At 41.3% G+C, this 20,880-nt stretch overlaps 1 protein-coding gene across 1 annotated transcript; it reads right to left on the reverse strand.

Annotated features, from left to right (window-relative positions):
- Positions 1–9,756: 9,756 nt before the first annotated feature.
- Positions 9,757–11,183, reverse strand: LOC118734968. Its single transcript, XM_036464564.1, has 2 exons — positions 9,851–11,183; positions 9,757–9,782 (listed from the first exon to the last, which is right to left on the reverse strand). Exon 1 carries the CDS (start codon positions 11,181–11,183, stop codon positions 10,017–10,019), a length of 1,167 nt encoding a protein of 388 aa, XP_036320457.1. The 3' UTR covers positions 9,757–9,782; positions 9,851–10,016.
- Positions 11,184–20,880: the final 9,697 nt, after the last annotated feature.

Consider the following 20,880-nt stretch of genomic DNA (forward strand, 5'->3'; position numbering starts at 1 on the left):
GAGTATCTGCAATATAAAGGAATTTTCCAGGTTTGTACTGTACTGTTAACTTGTAACCTTGCAAACGTAGCATAAAGCGTTGCAATCTTGCAGTTTTCTTATATAAGGGTTTATTAAATAGAGTAACTAAAGGCTTGTGATCAGTTTCTACCACTACGCTAGTCCCAAAAATATATTGGTGGAATTTTGTACATCCGAATAAAATGGCAAATAGCTCCTTTTCAATTTGAGCGTAGTTTACTTGACAATTAGTTAAGGAAGCTAACGCATAACCGATAGGATTTCGATCGTGTAATATTGTAGCACCGACAGCAAATTTCGATGCATCGACAGAAAGAGTTAAAGTTTTATTTGGATTAAAATATGTTAAGACAGGTGATTGCGTCAATAACGCTTTTAACCTATTAAATTCTTGGTCATGGATTGCATCCCAGTGCCATTGGACGTCTGTTTTTAGAAGGTTTTTCAAATTTATATTTTGTACTGACCCTAAGTAATTCACCATACCTAAGAAATGTTGTAGATCTGCGACTGAGTTTGGTTTTAGCATGTCTAAAATTGCTCTAATTTTTTCTATGTCGGGTCTATCGCCATCTTTATTAAAAACATGTTCTATAAACTTTATTTCGTTTTGAATTACTTTCGATTTATTTTTATTGAATTTTAAACCAACTAACTTTGCTCGTTCCAGCACTTTTGTTAAAATTGCGTTGTGGCTTTCTATTGAAGACGAATAAATTAAAAAATCATCCATATATATCAGTAGACCTTGTATATCTCCGAAAAGTTTAACCATTGTAGCATGAAAAATTTCAGGGGCTGCATTGATACCAAAAGGTAGACGTAAGAAGCGGAAACGACCAAAAGGTGTATTAAATGTACACAGCTTGGAAGAATAGTCGTCAAGCGGAACCATCCAAAATCCACAATTGGCGTCTAATGAACTGAAAAATTTTGAACCACTCAATTTTGATTTACAATCGTCGATGTTTGGAAACGGGTAATGTGGTCTAAGAATTGCCTTATTAAGGTTTCTCGGATCCAAACAGAGACATAATCTCGCATTTGCTTTTTTAATCAAGACAACTGAATTCACCCACTCAGTCGGCTCCGATCAGAGCTGGGTAAATGCAATTACATTACAATTACAATTACATTCCCCAGTAATTGTAATTAGGATTCAATTCCTTTAGTTCACAGCAAATGGTAAGTTTTCGCCACTAAAGGTTAAAATGTTTGTACTATGCTGTGGCCTGTGCAAAGAACTATGCAATTTTAAAATGTTTACTGTACCAAGCGATAGGATATTAGCTTGAGCGCCACGAAACACGATTGTTTTGTTGCTAATTTCAGCTTTTATATTCCACTCACGCGATGATAAATTGCTTACCGTTACCTCTTTACACAAGTTGTTTGCTGACTGTTGCTTACACCTACAATCGTTCTTGGTATCGGCGTTACTTTTTGCGAAATCCTCTGTATGAGTTGTGTTGCTTGATTTACTAACGTCCACGTGAGATTCCAAAATTCCCACAAATAAATCTTCGGATGTGCGAATGTTTCTTACAAACTTTTGCGTTGAACCCGGCTTAAGAAAGCACATTTTTGAAAAATGATTTTTTCTGTTGCATGTATGACAAGTAACGCCGATAGCAGGGCATTTGTTTCTATGTACTTGTCCACATCGATTATATGATGGCGATGACTTCGGCTTTGAGAGTTGTTCTCGGCTTGACGGTTGTAATAATTTGGAGGAGGCGGCGGCTGCTGCGTTGTTGGTTTTGTTGTTGACATACGACTTTGAACGACTTTGAATTCACACGAGAGACTTAAATTTTTTAGACTTGTGGCATATGCGTCAATCGATTCTCCAACTTGTTGACGACGGGTGAAAAATGTATGACGCTCCATACCAATATTCTTCTTCGGCACGAAGTAAAGTTGTAGTTTGTTAACTAGGTCATCGTAGCTTATTGTGTCGATGTCTACATTGAACGAATTTACAATGTTCTTCTTATCTGCTCCAATATGGTGCAAGAACTTTCCTCTGGTCTGTCTGATGTTCCAAATTGGATGCTCGAAAAAATATTTTAAATTGGATGTACCAATTTTTCCACTTCAATGATACGTTAGAAACTTTAGTATTTATGGGTGGAATCGACGTGGCAACCGACAAAATTTGTTGGTTTTGCATTAATTGATCACTAGCTATGCCTACGGTGACCATATTACCAATTTAAAATAAAGGACATTTTTTTCAAAACTATTTGGGAATACGTACATACAACTTGTATGATAAAAGTACCTTACCCATATCGCAATTAAAATCAAATATTTACCAGTTAATTAACCCATTCCGAAAAATGAAGCCAAATCCTTTTCAAGGACTTCGCCATCCTTTGCTGCCAAAATGCATTTACCATAATTCATACTGCACGCCGAAGTCAGCACACAGTGGTTCAAAATTGGAATTTAATGCTCATAATCCACCGCAGTCTTCATTTTTCAACCAATTTTTACTAAAAACAAAAAAAAATTATATTTGTGAACCTTTTTTTATAACATTTCAAACATTTTTTTTGTAATTTTTTCGTTTTGGGGAACCATACAATTGTTTTTAACTAGTCTTTGTTATGTAACATTTATTAACTGGAACAGGAGAATACATTTTCTTAAAAATTGCCACTTTTTCTGTATTTTGCTCTAAAAAAATTAATACAATCAAATAAAAATTCACAAATCAGGCTCAACTGGTCTCTTGCAAATATTATAAGCTTTAATAAAAAAAAATTATCAAATTAAGTGAAAAAATGAAGGCTCCAGTGAATTACGAACACTAAATGCCAGTTAAGAACCACTGTGCAGCAGGGGGTTTATGGTTCTCTTTAAGTGGAACTGGAAACTCAGCGTGCAACACGATCCTGGGCACAACTTTCCCTGTGCTCTATAGATTGTGCAAAGATTACCTATTAAATAAAAACTCTTAAGTGGGGTGCGAAACAAACTGGCGAAGGTAGGTAGGTAGGTAGGTTGTCGCGGTCGTCTATAAGACACACTTAGGCTCAGGGCCCATTGTGATGCCGCATGTTGGGTCAGCATCTCCCAATCCCTTCTAAAACCATTTTGAACCATTTGATCCCTGATTTCGACGCATCTAAGGTCCTCCAAGTTGTCGAAGAATTGCCTACCGAGAGTGGAGAGTCTTCGTCTAGATAGAGCAGGGCATTGACACAACAGGTGCAGAATCGTTTCCTCCTCTTCATCATCTTGACAACTTCTACAGAAGTCATGTGAACGTAGGCCAAGTCGATAGGCGTGCTTGCCAATTAGGCAGTGTCCTGTTATGACGGATACTAATAATCTATATTGGATTTATTTAGACTCAGTAGTAGGCCAGTGCGTTTGGCGCTGAGTACCGGCCATAATTGTTTGGCAGTTTCGCAGGTGATTTCGTCCTGCCACCTTTCGTTCGCTACTTTAGTGAGCCTCTCGGAGATAAGTAGCTTACAAGTTTGCAAGGGTATTCCTATTTCGTCGTTTATATCCTCAAAAGGAAGTTTCGTGCCAAGTCGCGCCAGTTCGTCGGCCTTACAATTCCTCTCTATGTCGCAGTGTCCCGGAACCCATATTACCTTTGGGCGAAATGACTCAGCCATCTCGCTAAGAGATGCGCGGCATTTCATGGATACCATGGAGGTTGTCGACTGCTTCGTGAGGGACTTTATTGCCGCCTGGCTGTCAGTGAAGATATAGATATCAACTTGGGGTATCATATCACACTTTACCAGTTTCGTGGCCCTGTCGATTGCCATCAGTTCAGCCTGAAAAACGCTACAGTGGTCCGGGAGACGAAAGCTGATGGGAATATACACCTCCTCCAACCCTTCCCTCGAGCTTTGAGCCATCTGTGTATACATGGATGGACTCTCCACTACTTACAACGTCATGCCTTCACTCTTCCCTTGAGGGTAGGAGGGTCGCGAACGCTGTAGCGGGTGCAGGTTCCGGAAGTGCATAGTCTACCAATCCGGGTAGCCCCGGAAACTCCGTTAATATTGTGACCATAACTGGTATTGGACCACTTATTATTTAGAATGTTCATTCGAATTGCCGCGCCACTTGCGACTTGTTTGGCATGTAGGTCCACCGGAAGAAAATTCAGTGGGGCATACAGTGCCTTGGATGGTGTTATTCTCATCGCACCAGTTATGAGTGTGGACGCAAGCCTTTGAACCTTGTCCATTTTTTTGAAGTTTACCCCTTTCCCAAGTGTGTTCCACCATACCACTATACCGTGATAGAGAATTGGCCTAACCACCGCCGTGTATAGCCAGTGTATTATTTTGGGTTCCATCCCCCATTTTTCCCCTATTGCTCTGCTGCAGGAATATAGTGCCACTATTGCTTTGCGCACTCTCTGAAACGTTGGGCCCCCAGTTTAGTTTCCTATATACTATGAGACCTAGATATTTGGTCTCTTCCTTTATTGCGAGGGTGTTGCCCTCTAGAGTTATGTTCCCGATATCAGGTATCTTGTGCTTCCTGGTGAACAGCACAAGGTCTGTTTTTTTAGGATTCACTCCCAGTCCTCGCCTGTTACACCACAGGGATAGTTTGTTGAGGGATCTTTGGATCAGATCTGTCAATCTTGAGAGATGTTTACTCGAGATAGCTATTACAATATCATCGGCGTATGCAATTATCTGACCGCCAATGTCTTCAAGTTCCCGAAGAAGACTGTCTACCGCTATGTTCCACAGGAGCGGTGATATTACTCCCCCCTGGGGTGTAGCCCTGACTGGGAACGTTTTTATTACTGATTCACCTGCGCTTATTTCTCGGCCGATTAACATTCGTTCAATAAATGAGGTTAGTGAATTGCTTACTCCCAGATTTATCAGAGATGAGATAATCGCTGCAGGAGATACATTGTTGAAAGCACCCTCGATGTCCAGGAAGGCCGCGAGGGTGTATTCTATGTAATAAAGTGATCTTTCGATTGTGTGCACTAAAGAATGGAGTGCTGTTTCGACTGATCTCCCTTTGTTGTAGGCATGTTGGGCTGCCGAAAGTTTGCTGCCCACCTTGTCTCTAATGTGCCCATCTATTAGTCTCTCTAGAGATTTCAACAGGAAAGACGACAGACTAATTGGTCTGAAGTCTTTTGGTCTCGTCTGTGTTGTTTTCCCTGCCTTGGGAATGAAATCTACTCTTACCTCCTCCCATTTGTGGGGTATATAATTAAGTCGTAACACTGCTTCAAAGACTGGTACGAGTATGGGTGCAATCATTCCTGCTGTATGCTGTAGGTCAGCGGGAATAATGCCGTCTGGTCCCGGAGATTTAAACGGTTGGAAGCTGCTAATAGCACGCTTTATGTTCTCCTCGGTTATGATATTCGCTGCAATGTCATCATGGTTGCCTATGATTCGGGTATTTGTGACTCTACTGTGAAGGCAACCCGGAAAGTGTGTCTGTACAAGAAGCTCTAGAGTTTCTTCGCTGCTAGTTGTCCAATCACCATCCTCCTTGATGAGATAGCTAATATTGCTGGGACTCATAGATAGTTTTTTGCGCAATCTGCTGGCCTCCGAAGTACTTTCCATCTTCTGACAGAAGTTCCTCCATGAGGAGCGTTTAGCGTCTCTTATTGCATACTTAAATCGGCGTTGCCAGTCTTTAAATTCACTCCAAGAGTTGGATCTCTTAGCTTCATTAAATTTTGATCTGCATTTCCTTGTGAGGGTTGCAATTTCAGTGGACCACCATGGAGGTTTTGGTTTCCTACTTGTTGCCCTGATTGGGCAGGCTAATTTTGCTGCACGATGAAATGCTTTAGTTATATCGTCTACGACGTTATCAAGTTGATGTTCCGAGTTGATTTGATTTGTGAGGTCGGAAATATTATTAGAAAAGATTGTTTAAAATTTTTTCCAATTTGTTTTTCTGCGGTTTAAGACCGCTTGTTGTTTTCTTACTGGTACATATAGGTTGTAAACGACGTACATGTGATCTGAAAAGGAGTTGTCTTTTGAGACTGTCCAGTCATTCAAAAGTTCTGCCACCTGCTCATTGACACATGTAATGTCAAGGACCTCCCTTCTAACAGACGTCACAAAGGTAGGGGTATCACCTACGTTGCTAACCTGTAAGTTATTGTACATAATGAACTCGAATATCGACTCACCGCGTTTATTGTATCTGAGCTGCCCCATATGTGATGATGGGCATTCGCGTCTGCTCCTATGACCATCGGAGTGCCGCGTCTAGAAGCCTCCATTATCGCGCTCATTAAGAATTGTGGTGGAGGTTGGTTGGTTGGTTGCAGTGCTTCCTAGTCGCTGCCCAGGATACAATTAGCGCATTATTGCGCCATTTTGATGCACTTCTCGCGGGGGATAAATATCTTGTCTGTGCTATGTGTCTATGTTGCTAGGTCGAACCATTTCGACTCTCTAATGAATCTGCCGATTTCGCTAATGGTAGCTCCTGATAGGTCGGTTAGTTCAGCTATTAGATGTTTCCCTAACGTCTTGTGTCTAATGTTCGAAAGGCCTGGACATTCACACAGGAAATGCTGGACACTTTCTTCGCTATCTTCTAGTTGACAGCTGCGGCAAATCATATTATGGGGTAGACCTATTTTTGCCGCATGTTTGCCTATGGGCCAGTGGCCTGTGATGGTTGCTAAAATTCTGAATACCTCTGGCCTTGATCTGCTAAGCAGGTCTAAGGTTTTCGCCCTGTTATAGTCAGGCCATAGTTTTCTCGCTATCCTACAAGTCTGTATATCTGACCACCTGCGTCTAGCCAGTTCAAGGAAATGCGTAGTAATCTCTCTTTGGACTACTCCAAGAGGGCAACCCAGTGCCACTGCCTGGGATTCATCCAAACCGGCTCCTGCCTTCGCCAACTCATCCGCCTTCTCATTGCCTTCTATGTTCCTATGTCCGGGAACCCAGACAAGAGAGACGGTATTTGACTGAGACACTGAGCGCAATATTACTTTGCATTCCCCAACTAGTTTGGATTTGGTAACCGGTGACGCTATTGCCAATAGCGCCGCCTGGCTGTCAGAATATATTGTTGCTTTACTGCTGTGTCCAACCCTATTGCCTAGGATTTTGCAGGCTTCTAGGATCCCTAGGACTTCCGCTTGGAAGATGCTTGTATTATTTCCCAACCGCAGAGACAGAGCCACGCCTAGTTCCTTGGAGTAGACACCTGCTCCCACACCGCAATCCATCTTGGATCCATCGGTGTATAGAGAGATCTCTTCTCGGTCGGCCACTCGGTCTCTTCTCCAGTCCCTTCTGGATGGGAATAGCACTTGCGCGTTACAGCTGAAGTCCAAATTGCCTACCATATAATCTGTCGTCCTATTTAGTTGCATTTGATTTATGATCAACCCATGTCCGAAGTGTCTAGTCCTCCAAAGGCCCGACTCTCTGAGTCTGACCGCCGATTTCATAGCCACTTCTTTCAGGTGGAGATCAATAGGAATTAAATTGAGGATGGCGTTTAAAGCTTCTGCCGGGCAGGATCTTAGTGCGCCTGTTACTCCTGCGCTTGCTGCCCTTTGTATGCTTCTTAGCTTGCTGACATTATATTGTCTGCTTAGGCCGGGCCACCAAACCAAGGCGCCGTATGTTAGAATTGGTCTTATGATCGCGGTATACATCCACATCACAAGTTTAGGATTTAGTCCCCAGTTTCTACTGAAGATTCTCTTGCAAGTGTAGTATGCTATGTAGGCCTTCTGTCTACGGAATTCGATATTGGTTTTCCAGTTAAGTTTGTTATCGAGCACGACTCCAAGATACTTTGCGCTGGGGGACAATGAGAGCGCATTGCCGTCCAGCGATGGTAGCTTGAATTGTGGTAGTTTGTGTCTGTTTGTAAATAGGATAAGTTCTGTCTTCGCTGGGTTCACATTTAGGCCGCTTCTCGTAGCCCAGGCGTGTAGTCTTCCCAGGGTTCCTTCAAGGATTTCGCTAACGGTAGAGAGGAATGGACCTGTGGCTGCTATTACAACATCATCCGCATACGCCACAACTTTGACTCCCCCTCTATTGAGTTCTAGCAATATACCGTTCAGGGCTATCACCCATAGCAGTGGTGAGAGCACTCCGCCCTGTGGAGTGCCCCTGTTCACATGATGTGTAATAGAGTTAGCCCCATTTGTTGCCTGAATGATTCTATTGACTAGCATCGATCGTATCCATCTACAAACACTGTCGTCAACACCAATATCTATCAAAGATTCTATGATGGTGTCAACCTCAATGTTATTAAATGCGCCCTCGATGTCAAGAAATGCCGCCAGAGTATATTGTTTAAAGTGCAACGATCTTTCTATTAAGCTCACCACTTCATGCAAAGCAGATTCAGTGGATCTGCCTTTGATGTATGCATGTTGTGCTGTTGAGAGTGTCGCTTCACCTAACAGCGATCGTATATAAATGTCGAGAAGCCTTTCCATTGTTTTAAGCACAAAGGAGGTAAGGCTTAGGGGTCTAAAATCTTTTGCTGTTTCGTGGTTTTTCCTTCCTGGCTTGGGTATGAACACGACTTTTACCCTTCTCCAGCTTTTAGGAATGTAGCACAAGGTAATGGTAGCCTTAAAAATAGTCACGAGTAACGGTGCTATCTCTCCCTTCACCCTCTGGAGCATTGCTGGGATTACGCCATCTGGTCCAGGGGATTTGAAGGGAGAGAAGCTGTTAATAGCGTAAATAATCTTTTCCCTGCTCACGATCGAGTTCAACAGTATACTGCTAGTTGAACCAGGTTCAATTGACCCTGATGTGGGTGGATGTCGAATACATCCTGGGAAATGGAACTTGACTAACGTGTTTAGAGAATCACTAGCTGTGTTCGTCCACACCCCGTTTTCTCCCTTAATGAGTGTGATATTTGTGTGTTCTTTTGATAGGATTTTGCTGAGCCTGGCTGAGTCTTTAGAGTTCTCTATAGAAGAGCAGTAAGATTGCCAGGATTTAGTTTTAGATTTTCTCAACTCCTTTTTATAAGATCTGAGGGCGCTTTTATAAGGCGCCCAGTTTTTAGTTCTAAAGCAATCATTGTAGATTTTCCTTAATTTGTCTCTTTGGGCTCTGAGATCCCCATTCCACCAGGGTGGGGATTTCTTTCTTGCTGTACTAACTGGAGTTGATCTTTCAAAGGCTTTCTTCATAACCTCTTCCAGTTTATTTACTCTATTATCAAGGTCCTCAACTGTAGTGACAGTTGTATTTAGTGGGAGCTTACTTAGTTTATGCTTAATTGTGTTACTATATCTTTCCCAATTAGTCCTGTGGGGGTTTCTGTATTTTGAGGGGGTGCTGGAAATTCCGTGCAGATTAAAGAGGATCAGACGGTGATCAGACATTGAAGGCCTATCAGATACTCTCCACTCTTCTACAGACACGCTGTCGTTCTCTGACAACAGGGTCAGATCCAGCACCTCCTCCCATCCAGGAAACCGGTTTGAACTCGGGAATATGAATGTGGGTGTATTACCTCTATTGCAGATGCTTAAGTTAGTATTTAATAAGAAGTGTAGTAAAGACTCACCTCGGTCGTTCTCCGTAGAACTACCCCAAACTGGATGCCTTGCATTCGCATCGCAGCCGACGACTATAATCTGTCTGGGGTTTTTGGCTATTATCTCCTGGATTTCGGTTGGCGGACTGTCCCTATCGTGGGCCATGTATGATGAGACCAGGAGTATACTTGGCTGTCCGGTGGTCTCTACCTTAACCATTGTTGTATCTGATGTGCTGAAATTAGAGCAAAGGAATGCATTTATACCGTTCTTGATAAGAATACACGCCCGCGGTTTACCCACCTCGCTCTTATAGTAGAGTTTATAATTGTTTATATTTAGTCCCATGATTGTATCGTGCTTGACCCAGGGCTCTTGAATTAGGCTAATGTCTATATCCTCCTCACTGAGAAGGACAACTAGATTATCTGTAGCACATTTGGAGTGCTGCAGATTTATTTGGCCTACTTTAAGTTTCCGGTTCTGGGTCATCTGTCAGCTTCACACCCATGAGAAGCTCACCTGCTCCATCAACCCCGGGATCTTCTTCTACCGGGCTAACCTCTCCGAGGAATACCCGCACTCTAGCCTTACGGATACCGAAGCAGAGCCGATAGTCAGCCTTCTCTAAGGCGTCTAGTGACTCTGCACAAATAGCTAGTAGAATGGGCTTATTTGTAGGCCTTCTTGGCTTTTCAACTTTTATAAGTTCCCATTCCTCGATCGCCGGTATGTCTTTGTTATGTAGCTTAAGACACCGCAGCAACTTTTCGCCTGGTTCATCCATCGGAGGCAGCCAAATGCGCGCACGTGGTCTCCTTGGAATGTCCTTAGCTGGGATCAGCTTGAGCTTCAAGCCGACAAAAGTGTCGCTGATCTTAGCGACGCATCCAGCAAGGAAATCCAGGGAGAACTGGTTCGCGCACTTGACTACCCGGTATCCCCGTAGGGATTCCGACGAGTCGAACTCTGGGTGAGGACCTTCGGGGTTGTCGAGTACGTGGTTCATTACGAGGCTCGACAGCCTCACATCAATCTCCACCCATTTTTGCTGCACTGCTAGCGGTGTCTTGCTATTTTCATCTATTATCGCCGCCTGTAGATGATCTCTGGCGACGTCACTAAAATAGCGATGCTTCGCGGGTGCTGCGGACTCCGCAACACCACCTTGCTTAGCCTTCTTTGCGATGGCCCCTTGGCCGCCTTCGTTATGAGAGCGATTCCGCTTCTTCGCTTCGGTGGCCTCGATTGTGGCTGCACGATCTGCCTGTAGCTTTTCGTACTCTTCCACTATTTGCCTGTATTTTGCCTTGTCTTCCTCGTCACGCTCATGCACCGTACCGGCCGCTGCATTTTTGTCAATTTTATTTAACATATACAGCGCCTTCTGGTACATCTGTCTCATGACCACGCCCGAGGGTTTTCTTTTCTTAGAGGCGGGGTTGCTGCCTGTAACGGCCGCCGATTTGCTGGTTGTTGGCTGCTCGTCCGGAGTACTACGGCAGGCACTACCGGTGCTATTTTTAACTATTTGCAGAGTGGTGATACTTTGTCTGGCATCTTCCACCCTGCTGGTTTCTGGCGCTTGTACAACTGGGGTACTATGGCTGGCGCCACCAGGAGTACTTGCAGCCATCTTACCTGACCTTGGGGATTTGAGGAGCTGCTCCTCCTCTGACAGCGTTACGTCGTCCCCTTCTTCGCTGGTACGCTGTTCCTGTTGCTGTTGTTGGTTTGTTTGTTGTTGTTGTTTGTTTGTTTTTGTTTGTTTTTGTTCCATATGTGGTCCCACGAGTAGTCCGGAAAGGGTTAGTCACTCGTCCGCAGAGCCGGCATGCATAGAGAAGGCACTTCTTACAACCGACCTTGCCCGGGCATCGGAGGGGACCGTACGCGACCAGCCATTTTTTTACTACCCGCTGGCCATTCATCCATCGGCACGGTTGCCTACACACCTTGGCTTGGGTAGTGTTGGTACGGTAATCCTGCCATTTCCACCTTCAGCAATAAAAACAACACTCCAGCTTGGATTGTTAAGGAATATTGCCGAAGGCTTCAATACCAGGCTTCCCTCTTAGTTCATGGAGGCATGATACAATTCACACTGTGAGTTATACCATGACACCATTTAAGCCCCCTCGCCACGGCAAGACGACCAACGCTGAGGAGGTTAAGAAAGCTGGTGGAGGTAGTGTGTCTGCTGTGGGCCATGTATGTGGAAGCCAGCCAAATAGACCCTCCGCCTGATTCCACTGCTATGATGAAGTTGTCCGCATCGCTAAACTGTATCAAGAGAAATGCATTAATACACTTTTTTATCAATATGCACGACCTGGGTTTACCTTTGTCAGTTACATAGAACAGCTTATATCCTTTCATATTAAATCCACAAACCCGATCTTTTATGACCCAAAGCTCCTGGATGAGTGCGATCTCCTCTTCTCTTTCGGCGAGACGGAGGAGAAGTGCGGCTGAGGCCGCCTTGCAGTGGTGGAGATTAATCTGAACTATCCCCACCATCAGTTTCGCGTGCTGCTGCTGGACAGCCAACCACAGTCTGGTTGACGTCCTCTTCGTCCACCATGGTGTCGGAAATGTAGGAGTGGTCCCCCGCCCCCTCTTCTAGAGTCACCCCCTCGAAGAGTTCGCCTACCATTCCGGAGGTGGATGCCACTTCGTCGTCAGTAGCACTTTCCGCTGCGTTCGCTTCGTCGGTAGGGTGTTGTTTCCCTGACACGTCCTGCCGATAAACGTGGAGGTTCAAGGCTTGGAAGCCATAATTTATCCTCCAGTTTTGGTTGGCTAGCGGTTCTACTGATTCCTCGTTGAGGACTATTACCGCTAACCTTCGCTTTCCATCGATATCGAATATCTTTGCTACCTTCCAGTCGTGGGTGGGTAGCTCGGGGTTGCCCATGCGTATCCATTAAAGCACTTCCTGTGGGTTCGTGTGGAAGTGTGGAATACAGGCCCTGGATCTGGGCCGATTGGGAATGTCTTCCCGCTTTATCACCTCAAGGCGTGCACCCGGCCAGACCTCGCCTACGCGACTGATGGCCAGGGTGTATAGGTCGACGGATCTCTGGTCTGCGCACCTTGTCAGTTTGACGCGGTTTTGGAACCAACCGGCGTCCGCACAACTGGGGGGTGGTCCTGGGTTTTCCCCTAGAACCTCCTTATAGACGGCCAAGAGTCGCCTGTTGGCCAGGTCCCAGTTCTGTGGTGATATTGCACCATGAAGTGAGCTGGGGTCTGTCACAGCCCTAGTAAATGTGTCCTTCGCCGCGTCCGCGAAGGATCTTTTCTGCAGCTTGTCGGCTGTTAAAATGGCGGATACCCTTGTTCTCTTGGGTTCCGAGCTTAGCTCCCTTGAGGACTTCCGCTTGCCTTGAGCAGAATCTTGTTTGGCTTTCGCCTGGTGTTCAGCCATAAACTTTTCGGCCCATTTTCTTGAGTCCAGCTCTTCTGCGGTCAGTTCTTCTAGCTTCTTGTCCCTCAGTCTCTCCAGGATTCTGAGGGATGACCGTCTGGTACGATAGTACCTTTCTGATGTACTAATGTGCTTCTGGGGACGGCTACTGCCCATCGCTACATTAGTGCCAGAATGGCGCACCTCAGAGGCCGCTGGCTTAGCCATGCGGTCTGATGTCGCCGACGCCGCTTTAGGGATTGCACCTGTCGATGTTCCCTTGTCTCCTGGAGTGGCGGGGACGGCAGCAGGGCTAACTTGTGTTCCGACAGGGCTGCCCTTGCCTCCCGAAGACCTATCTGCGAGGGTGGGTCTGCTATCAGCACCGGACGGATTTACATCCTCGCTAGCTTGTCTAGGGACATGGCTAGACCGGTTGCCCAAGGGGGCCTCGTTGCCGTTGAGGCAGTCCCAGAGGGGACGGAGCGTATGCTCAGCCCTTGCTTGGCCACAGGCTTTGCACCGCTGGCTTGCTTGGTCTTGTTCGAGGACAGACCGGACCTTTCTGACTGGGTGGGTCTGCTTTTTTTGGGGGGTTCTCGGTTATCCGAGGCGGGTTTTTTGTTGTGGTTCATTTTTTCATAAACGTCCGCACTGCCTGACGTGGCGAGCGTGGCGGACTACGTATTTAGGGGGGGGGGGGGGGGGGGGGGGGGGGAAGAAGGGAGACATCGACCACAGCGGTCCCCTCCGCCGTGGCAAGGTCATTCTACCTCCTGAGGTGATCCGGTATCAGGAGAGCGCCGTTAGAATGCAGCCGGATACCCCTGGCTGCAAACCATCCAATAGGCACGGTGACGCATAACACCCTGTATTAGGGGGGAAAGGATAGGGAAAGATGGGAGGGAAGGGTTGGGTAGGACGAGCGTGTGGGAATCGTCGGTACGGTCCTCTCCGTATGTATAATTGGAGGAACACGACGCCCACAGTTACGCATACGGGTGGTCAACCAATCTCCATACGGAGCTTACCTCTTGGCGAAGGTGTTCATTTTATTTTATAAGGAACATTTTTATTTTTCATATTCTGTGTTTAAAAATTTACCTCTGAAAAATGCAGAACATATTTAAAGGACAGTTTAAGAAATAAAGACAAAAGGCGTCCTTTATTTTGAAAAAAATTATAAAGGACAGGGGGTTAAAATAAAGGAATGTCCTTTAAAATAAAGGACGGATGGTCACCGTAGCTATGCCTGACTTGGCACTATCGTTTCACGTCATTTATTTATTATTATTTTTGTTTTTTAACTGTGACTAAAGGCTATGTCACCTGACACCATGTTGTGTCTTGTACGTTCTCTTTATTACTGTATCTTATATATATTTAACATAGGTATTTAAATACTATTTAATATAGTGTAAACGGTATACATAAGTACATAGCTCGCTATGTAAGTATATGTATAAAGTTCATGTTAATGTTAACATGAGAGTATGACTTGAGCATATAAGAGTAGAGAGCTTATGTTAGGTCTGCAGTGGTACACTCTAAAAAGTGCATGTAAAATTACTACTGAAAAGTGTTTATTTTTCAACCAGAATCTGTTCAAGTATACGCACAAGATGTTCAAGATTTGATTTTGAACATGAGTTGTTTAAAATATACACATGAAATGTTTAAAATTACAAACATTTTGAAAGTAAAAATATATTTTTTACAAATAATAAATACTAAATGCCAGGGGCGCACGCAGGAATATATTTTTGGGGGGAAAGGGTTTATACTTCTAAACATATATCATCAGCAAATACTGAAAATTCGCTATTTCAAATACATTTATGAAAGTTTTATTTACAGTATAAAATAAATAAATAAACTTTTTAAAGTATCATCAATTGCATTTTATTTACATAAAATTTACAAAGACTCAGACATTTTTAACCGGCTTCAAAAAAGGGGAGGTTATCAATTCTTCGGAGTATTTTTACTTCTTTTATTTATTCCACCGCATAACTTTGCACCGCGTGAACCGATTCCAATAATTATTTTTTTTTTTACCGTAAGGATGGTTCCTTAAGGGTCGTCCCGTAATTTGGCTTAGATCCGATCATTTAATCATGAAAAAATTACGGGTAAAGATGCACTCAACTTTCAAAAGTAATACAAAATTTTACAAAAGAATTTTAATATCAATAAATTAAATAATTTCACGAAATTTTTACACTTTTTTATTAAGTCGATTTCTGGTTTCTCATTTTTTAATAATTCGAATAACGAAAATTTAACTGAACTTGTATTTTTATCATGTAGCTCATTTTGGTGGAACGAATTCGAAGTTAGCAAATTAAATCTTCGAATGCTTATTAAGTACATATCAGTGGTAAACTTTTTTGTTAAACATCTTTATCGACGTTATCGACACCCATGATCGATAAAGCAGTTAACGTGCTTAACTGAAGGATGTACCTCCAGTTAGCGTTAACTAGACATGGTGCAAACGGCCCTAAGTGAGTATGCATTGCATATTTTTAGGACAATGTTTTCATTCGAAGTTAAACTTTAAAGAGCTCTCAAGAGAAAAACAAAAATTCTTACAAAATGACGCACAAGAAATGGAAAAGAAAATTTTTTCTTTCAAAATTTCTTATATCATAATAAATTTAGCCCCAAAACCCACCCCTTGTGTGCGCTACGTGACAAATTTGATATGTAAAAGCAAACAGACATTGTTTAATTTTGCACACACTAGGAGAGGAAACTGGTTACCTCTCTTTATATGCGTAAATTTAAACGAAAATTTTTTAGAGGAAATTTTAAACATTTTATGTGTAAACTGTGAAAATGTGAACAATAAATGTTTAAAACTCAAAAAACAAATTTGAAATTTGTTCTACGCCACACATATGATAAGTAAAAGTAAGCAAGCAGTGTTTAAATTTGCATTCATTAAGAGAGGAAACCGGTTACCTATCCTAATATGCGCAAATTTAAACAAAATTTTTTTAGAGTGTATAATATATATATTTATGCACAGTATGTATGTGCCTGAATTACAGATACAAAATTGTAAGCAACAAAAGGCAACTTGCGCGGTTGGTCGAGCTGGAGAATGGGGACATATTTAGGCAAAGGAATTTTCAGAAAGAATAAGGCCTCCGCTTCTATTTTAAAGGATATACAATATTTTTTGTGCATATAACTCCGGCTACGCCATCCACAGTGTTTTTGTGCAGAACCAACATCAAAGTTTCCAAAAAACTGCATAATTTATTAACTAGTGCTGAGAAGTTTTATATCTCTATTTTAAATTAAAGTTTAATTCTTTCGCTACACTTGTATGTTAAAGTTGTTAAACTCGGGTCACGCTTTTGTACCCAAATATCCAACATCATTGTACAAATAACTAAACCGTACCGATTTCTTAAACTTCCATAAAGTCTATTAATGAGGAAAATAGGTTTTCCTGCAAATCCTGTAAAACCTGCAAACCGTGAAGCACCTGGGACGCAACTTCTATTCCTAAAACTCACATGTGTACGTGCACTTCCTCTTCCAACTCCAAGGGATCCGACGAATCTCGCAATTCCCTCGTTGCTTTAGCCAACTCTACTAATCTATTATCTTCCTCATTACTAGACCATATTTGAACAGTATCCATTTTTTAAATTTTGTAATAAAAGCAATTATTTTTAAAATGATGTAAATGAAACACTAAAGAAACAAATGTAAACAAACAAACATCTGTTTACAATTCAGTCAACCATTCACAATAGTACAAATTTTTATCGATCAAGTTACACAATAGCAAAATAAAAGATGATCGACTCGATCGACAAATTTCTATTCTACTGCCAGTCGACAATCGCAATAGGGGCTTTGGATATTTACGCGTAAAAATTTAGGAATGCGCCATTGGCGGTTTTTCCCTTTAAATAAATTTTTTCCAATTATAGAAATATACAAAAAAGAAAAGTTTTTAAAGCACAAGAGTGCCAGTTTCGAGCACCTGCCAATTCACTATTTGAATTTAAAGGAAAGAGAAGCAGCGGAAACTGAATATTTAAATCTTTTATCTTTTCCATGGAATAACTTTTTTCAGAACGGCATTCCATCCGACTCTGAAGAATTTTGGATAATTGCTTACGGAGTGAAAACCGCAACAGGCAATAAAATGTTTGGAAATATAAGTAAAATAGCATTCATATTATTATCCTGCGGCACTCGAATGCTTTTGTTGAGCGCGTTTTTTTCGTAATGAATTCAACAAAAACTCAGATTCGAAATAGGATGAGGTTGGAAAGAAATTGTGGAAATAGCTGATCTCGCCTTATTATAGGTTTTTATTTTATTTTTAGCACCGAGCGCTTAAAAGCGGATTGTGCGATTAATCAATTAATATGAGCTATAATAAATTTAAAAATTGCGCAGTCCTATTGGAAAATGTGTTGATACTAATATTTTTAAAAAGTATGCGTATTTTAAAAGAAATTTGTTTGTACATCCCTATTATGTAAGTGATTTGTGTTATTTATTATTACCCTGAAGGTATTATATTAGCTTTTTTTCAAACTATATTATAATAAGATCTCATTTATATATAAAAGATTTGTTAGGTCAATTTCACTAATTTTATTAAAAAATAAAAATATAGTTTAAAAAACTAAAACCTCCCTATTATAATTGCCATTCGTACTGTCATCAGGTATGTAACTTGAGCGCATCAATATTACATAGTTACATCCCGAGCTAATAAAAGGAAGGTAAAAGAGGCGAATTTTGGCGACTTTTTTCAGAAATGGCGCTTTTTTTTAACAATCTGGACACCCTGGTAAGGAGTGCAATGGGGTAAAGTCGTTGCGCTGGGTATGCAGTTACATGTGCATGGCTAAACTCAATCCCGACTCTTGCGTCCTCGTTCGCGCACTGTGGGCAACGTGAGCAACCCATGTGCAAGATGCAGTAACTAATCCGGGTTGAGCCTTGGGTCACGGCAGAAAGAGAGGTAGGGCAACTCCGACTTATTCGGTTTAAGGGCTCACTGAAGTCTGCAGCGTCTGTTCACCAGTAGGTGCGGCTGCAAGCGTGTGTCTGCTTGGAGCAAGCGCTTCGCTATATAAACGTGTATTTGATTTAGCGTCGCCAGGTAGACGTTTTTCACGTCATTTGGAAGTTTTTTGTATCCTGTTGACGTTTGGACGTTTTTTGTGTAAAAAATGACGTTTTTTAACTTCCCTGTAATTTTTCTCTATGCACAATATATTCAATGTATAGCGTACTATTTGCTTGTAGAGTAAGTACTTTCGCTCACACTTTCGGCAAATTTGTTACTAAATCTTGTAAGTAGAACTGATTTTGAATTATTTTCTTAATAAATCTTTACAAGCGTTGTTTTTTGCAGCAGGTGCCTCAAAAGATATTTATTCACATATGTCTTAAATATGATGCAAACCAAGCGTATGCGCATTTTTTTTTTTGATTCTTGGACTGAGGATCCCGCGTTCAAAGGCCGGTTGTGTCAACACCTGAGGTGACAAGGCTTATGACAATGTTTGCAATTGCATATTAAAAACCAAATCAGGAAGAGCTGATCTATTGCAACACGCACGCTCACAAAAGCACTATGTTCCTTCCTAGCAGAACGTAATTTAGCATTTTCGACAACCGACCACCTAACCAAAGGTCTCCAAGAAAAAAAAATAATATTAAAAATCAAAGCGATTCTTTAGCAACTTAAATCTTGCACATTATTGCCCTGGAATTTAATGGGCTATCAAACTGCATACTCAAAAAAATTCTAAAAAATCTGAACAAAAACTTGAAAATCTAGCTGAAGGTTTGCAGATTTTTTATAATTTTTGCACAAAGTTTGAAATGTGGATTTATATTGTGTTAGTTATATAATGAGCTAGGCTTTTATGAAAAAATAATAAACAATTAATAAACAAAAGAAAAAAAGACAAAATGGATCAAAATTTTGATGACTTAATCAGCTGATCACAAGTGTATGTATGTATAAAAGGATTTTTATATTAACGATCTCAAACCAGTTTACAAATTGTTGTCACTAAATTGTTGTCAACAGTCGTTGCTTGAGCTCATCTGCTGTTTTGCCAGAGTGCCAGGCCACTTGCTCACTTTTGTGAATACCACTAATGAATTTTAAATTTGCTCTGTCGAAATGACATTTTAATATACTTTACGTACATATGTATATATCTTTGTATATAATAAAAGTTTAATAAGAAAAATTCTGTGTGCATACATTGAAAAGACGTTTTGGGTAGGAAATGACGTTTTTTCAGACCAAGAGGTACGTTTTCTCATGCCGAAAACCTGGCAACACTGATTTGGTTGCGAAACCACCCCCTGTCCTGTTTTCTTAAAAACTGCGCTGAGAACATCTGCGAGCCTTTAACAACTCTATTCAATTTGTCACTTAAACATGGCCTTTTTCCGTCAGCCTGGAAGGAGTCTTTCATAATACCACTTCACAAAAACGGCAGCAGGTCCTCTATAGAAAACTATCGAGGCATAGCGAAACTCTCCGCTATCCCCAAATTATTCGAAGCAATTATTGTTAACCAGCTGACATATTCTATATCTTCTTCAATTACACAATCTCAACACGGGTTTTCTAAAGGAAAATCTACTATGACTAATATATTGGAGTTTACAACTGATGTCTCAAACGGTTTTAGAGAAAATGCTCATACCGACGTAATATACTCCGATTTCAGTAAAGTTTTTGACAAAGTATGTCACACGTTACTCATCCGTAAACTCGACCTAATCGGCTTTCAGCACAGTCTTCCTCAATGGATCTCATCTTACCTCTCTGATAGAACACAAAGAGTTATTGTTAATATAGCATTTTCAGTTTAAATGAAACTTTTTTCAAATTAAATGAAACCTTTTTCAGGTTAAGCGAAACCTTTTTCAAATTAATTGAAACCTTTTTCAGATGATGCGAAACCTTTTTCAAATTAAATGAAGCCTTTTTCGGATTCAATGAAACTTTATTCAAATTAAATGAAACTTTTTTCAGATTCACTGAAACTTTATTCAAACCAAATGAAACTTTATTGAAATTAAATGAAACTTTATTCAAATTAAGTATTAAACATTTTTAAATTAAGGAACAGGAAATCAACTTAACCTATTAATAGCCGTTTGCGCCATGTCTGGCTAACACTAAAGGCTCTGTTATGCATATTTGGCATTGCTTGAGAGTTGTCACATAAGGAATCTGTTAAATGAGCTTCGCGTGTAAGCTGTTACCCAACGCACAGCATTACATACCTAGAAGTCTGTTGGTTTTTGATTTCTACGTAAAAACACACACAAATACTCTCCCTTCTCACTCACTCGCTTAAGCGAAATGTAAACTTTGGCATTTGCATAACAATTGTCTAATTATTTTCTTTTAACTTAAACAAACCCTATGGATTGGAGCACAGTCTAATCACGGCAAGCTTCAACTTCAGTTCAAGAATAATTTTGACATGTCCCATTTCTCTTTTCCTTTTCACATCATCCTTTACATGTACTCCCGAAAACAGAGATATTTGAAGTTTTATAAAATGAATAAATTATAGCATTTTCAGTTTAAATGAAACCATTTTCAAATTAAGCGAAACCATTTTCAAATTAAATGAAACCTTTTTCATGTTAAGCGAAACCTTTTTCAAATTAAAAGAAACTTTTTTCAGATTCATTGAAAGTTTATTCAAATTAAATGAGACCTTTTTCAGATTCAATGAAACTTTATTCAAGTTAAATGAAACTTTTTCAAATTAAATGAAACTTTATTCAAATGAAATGAAACTTCTTTTTTGGATTACTTTGAATTATCTGTTACGTGTTGCTCACCCTTAAACTGGCTACACACGACGAACATCTGCGCGCACATGCGCGGCTTGACGTG

The sequence above is a fragment of the Rhagoletis pomonella genome, unplaced genomic scaffold, assembly GCF_013731165.1.
Source record: "Rhagoletis pomonella isolate Grant_MI unplaced genomic scaffold, Rhpom_1.0 Rhpom_scaffold_00001, whole genome shotgun sequence".
Lineage (NCBI taxonomy): Eukaryota > Metazoa > Arthropoda > Insecta > Diptera > Tephritidae > Rhagoletis > Rhagoletis pomonella.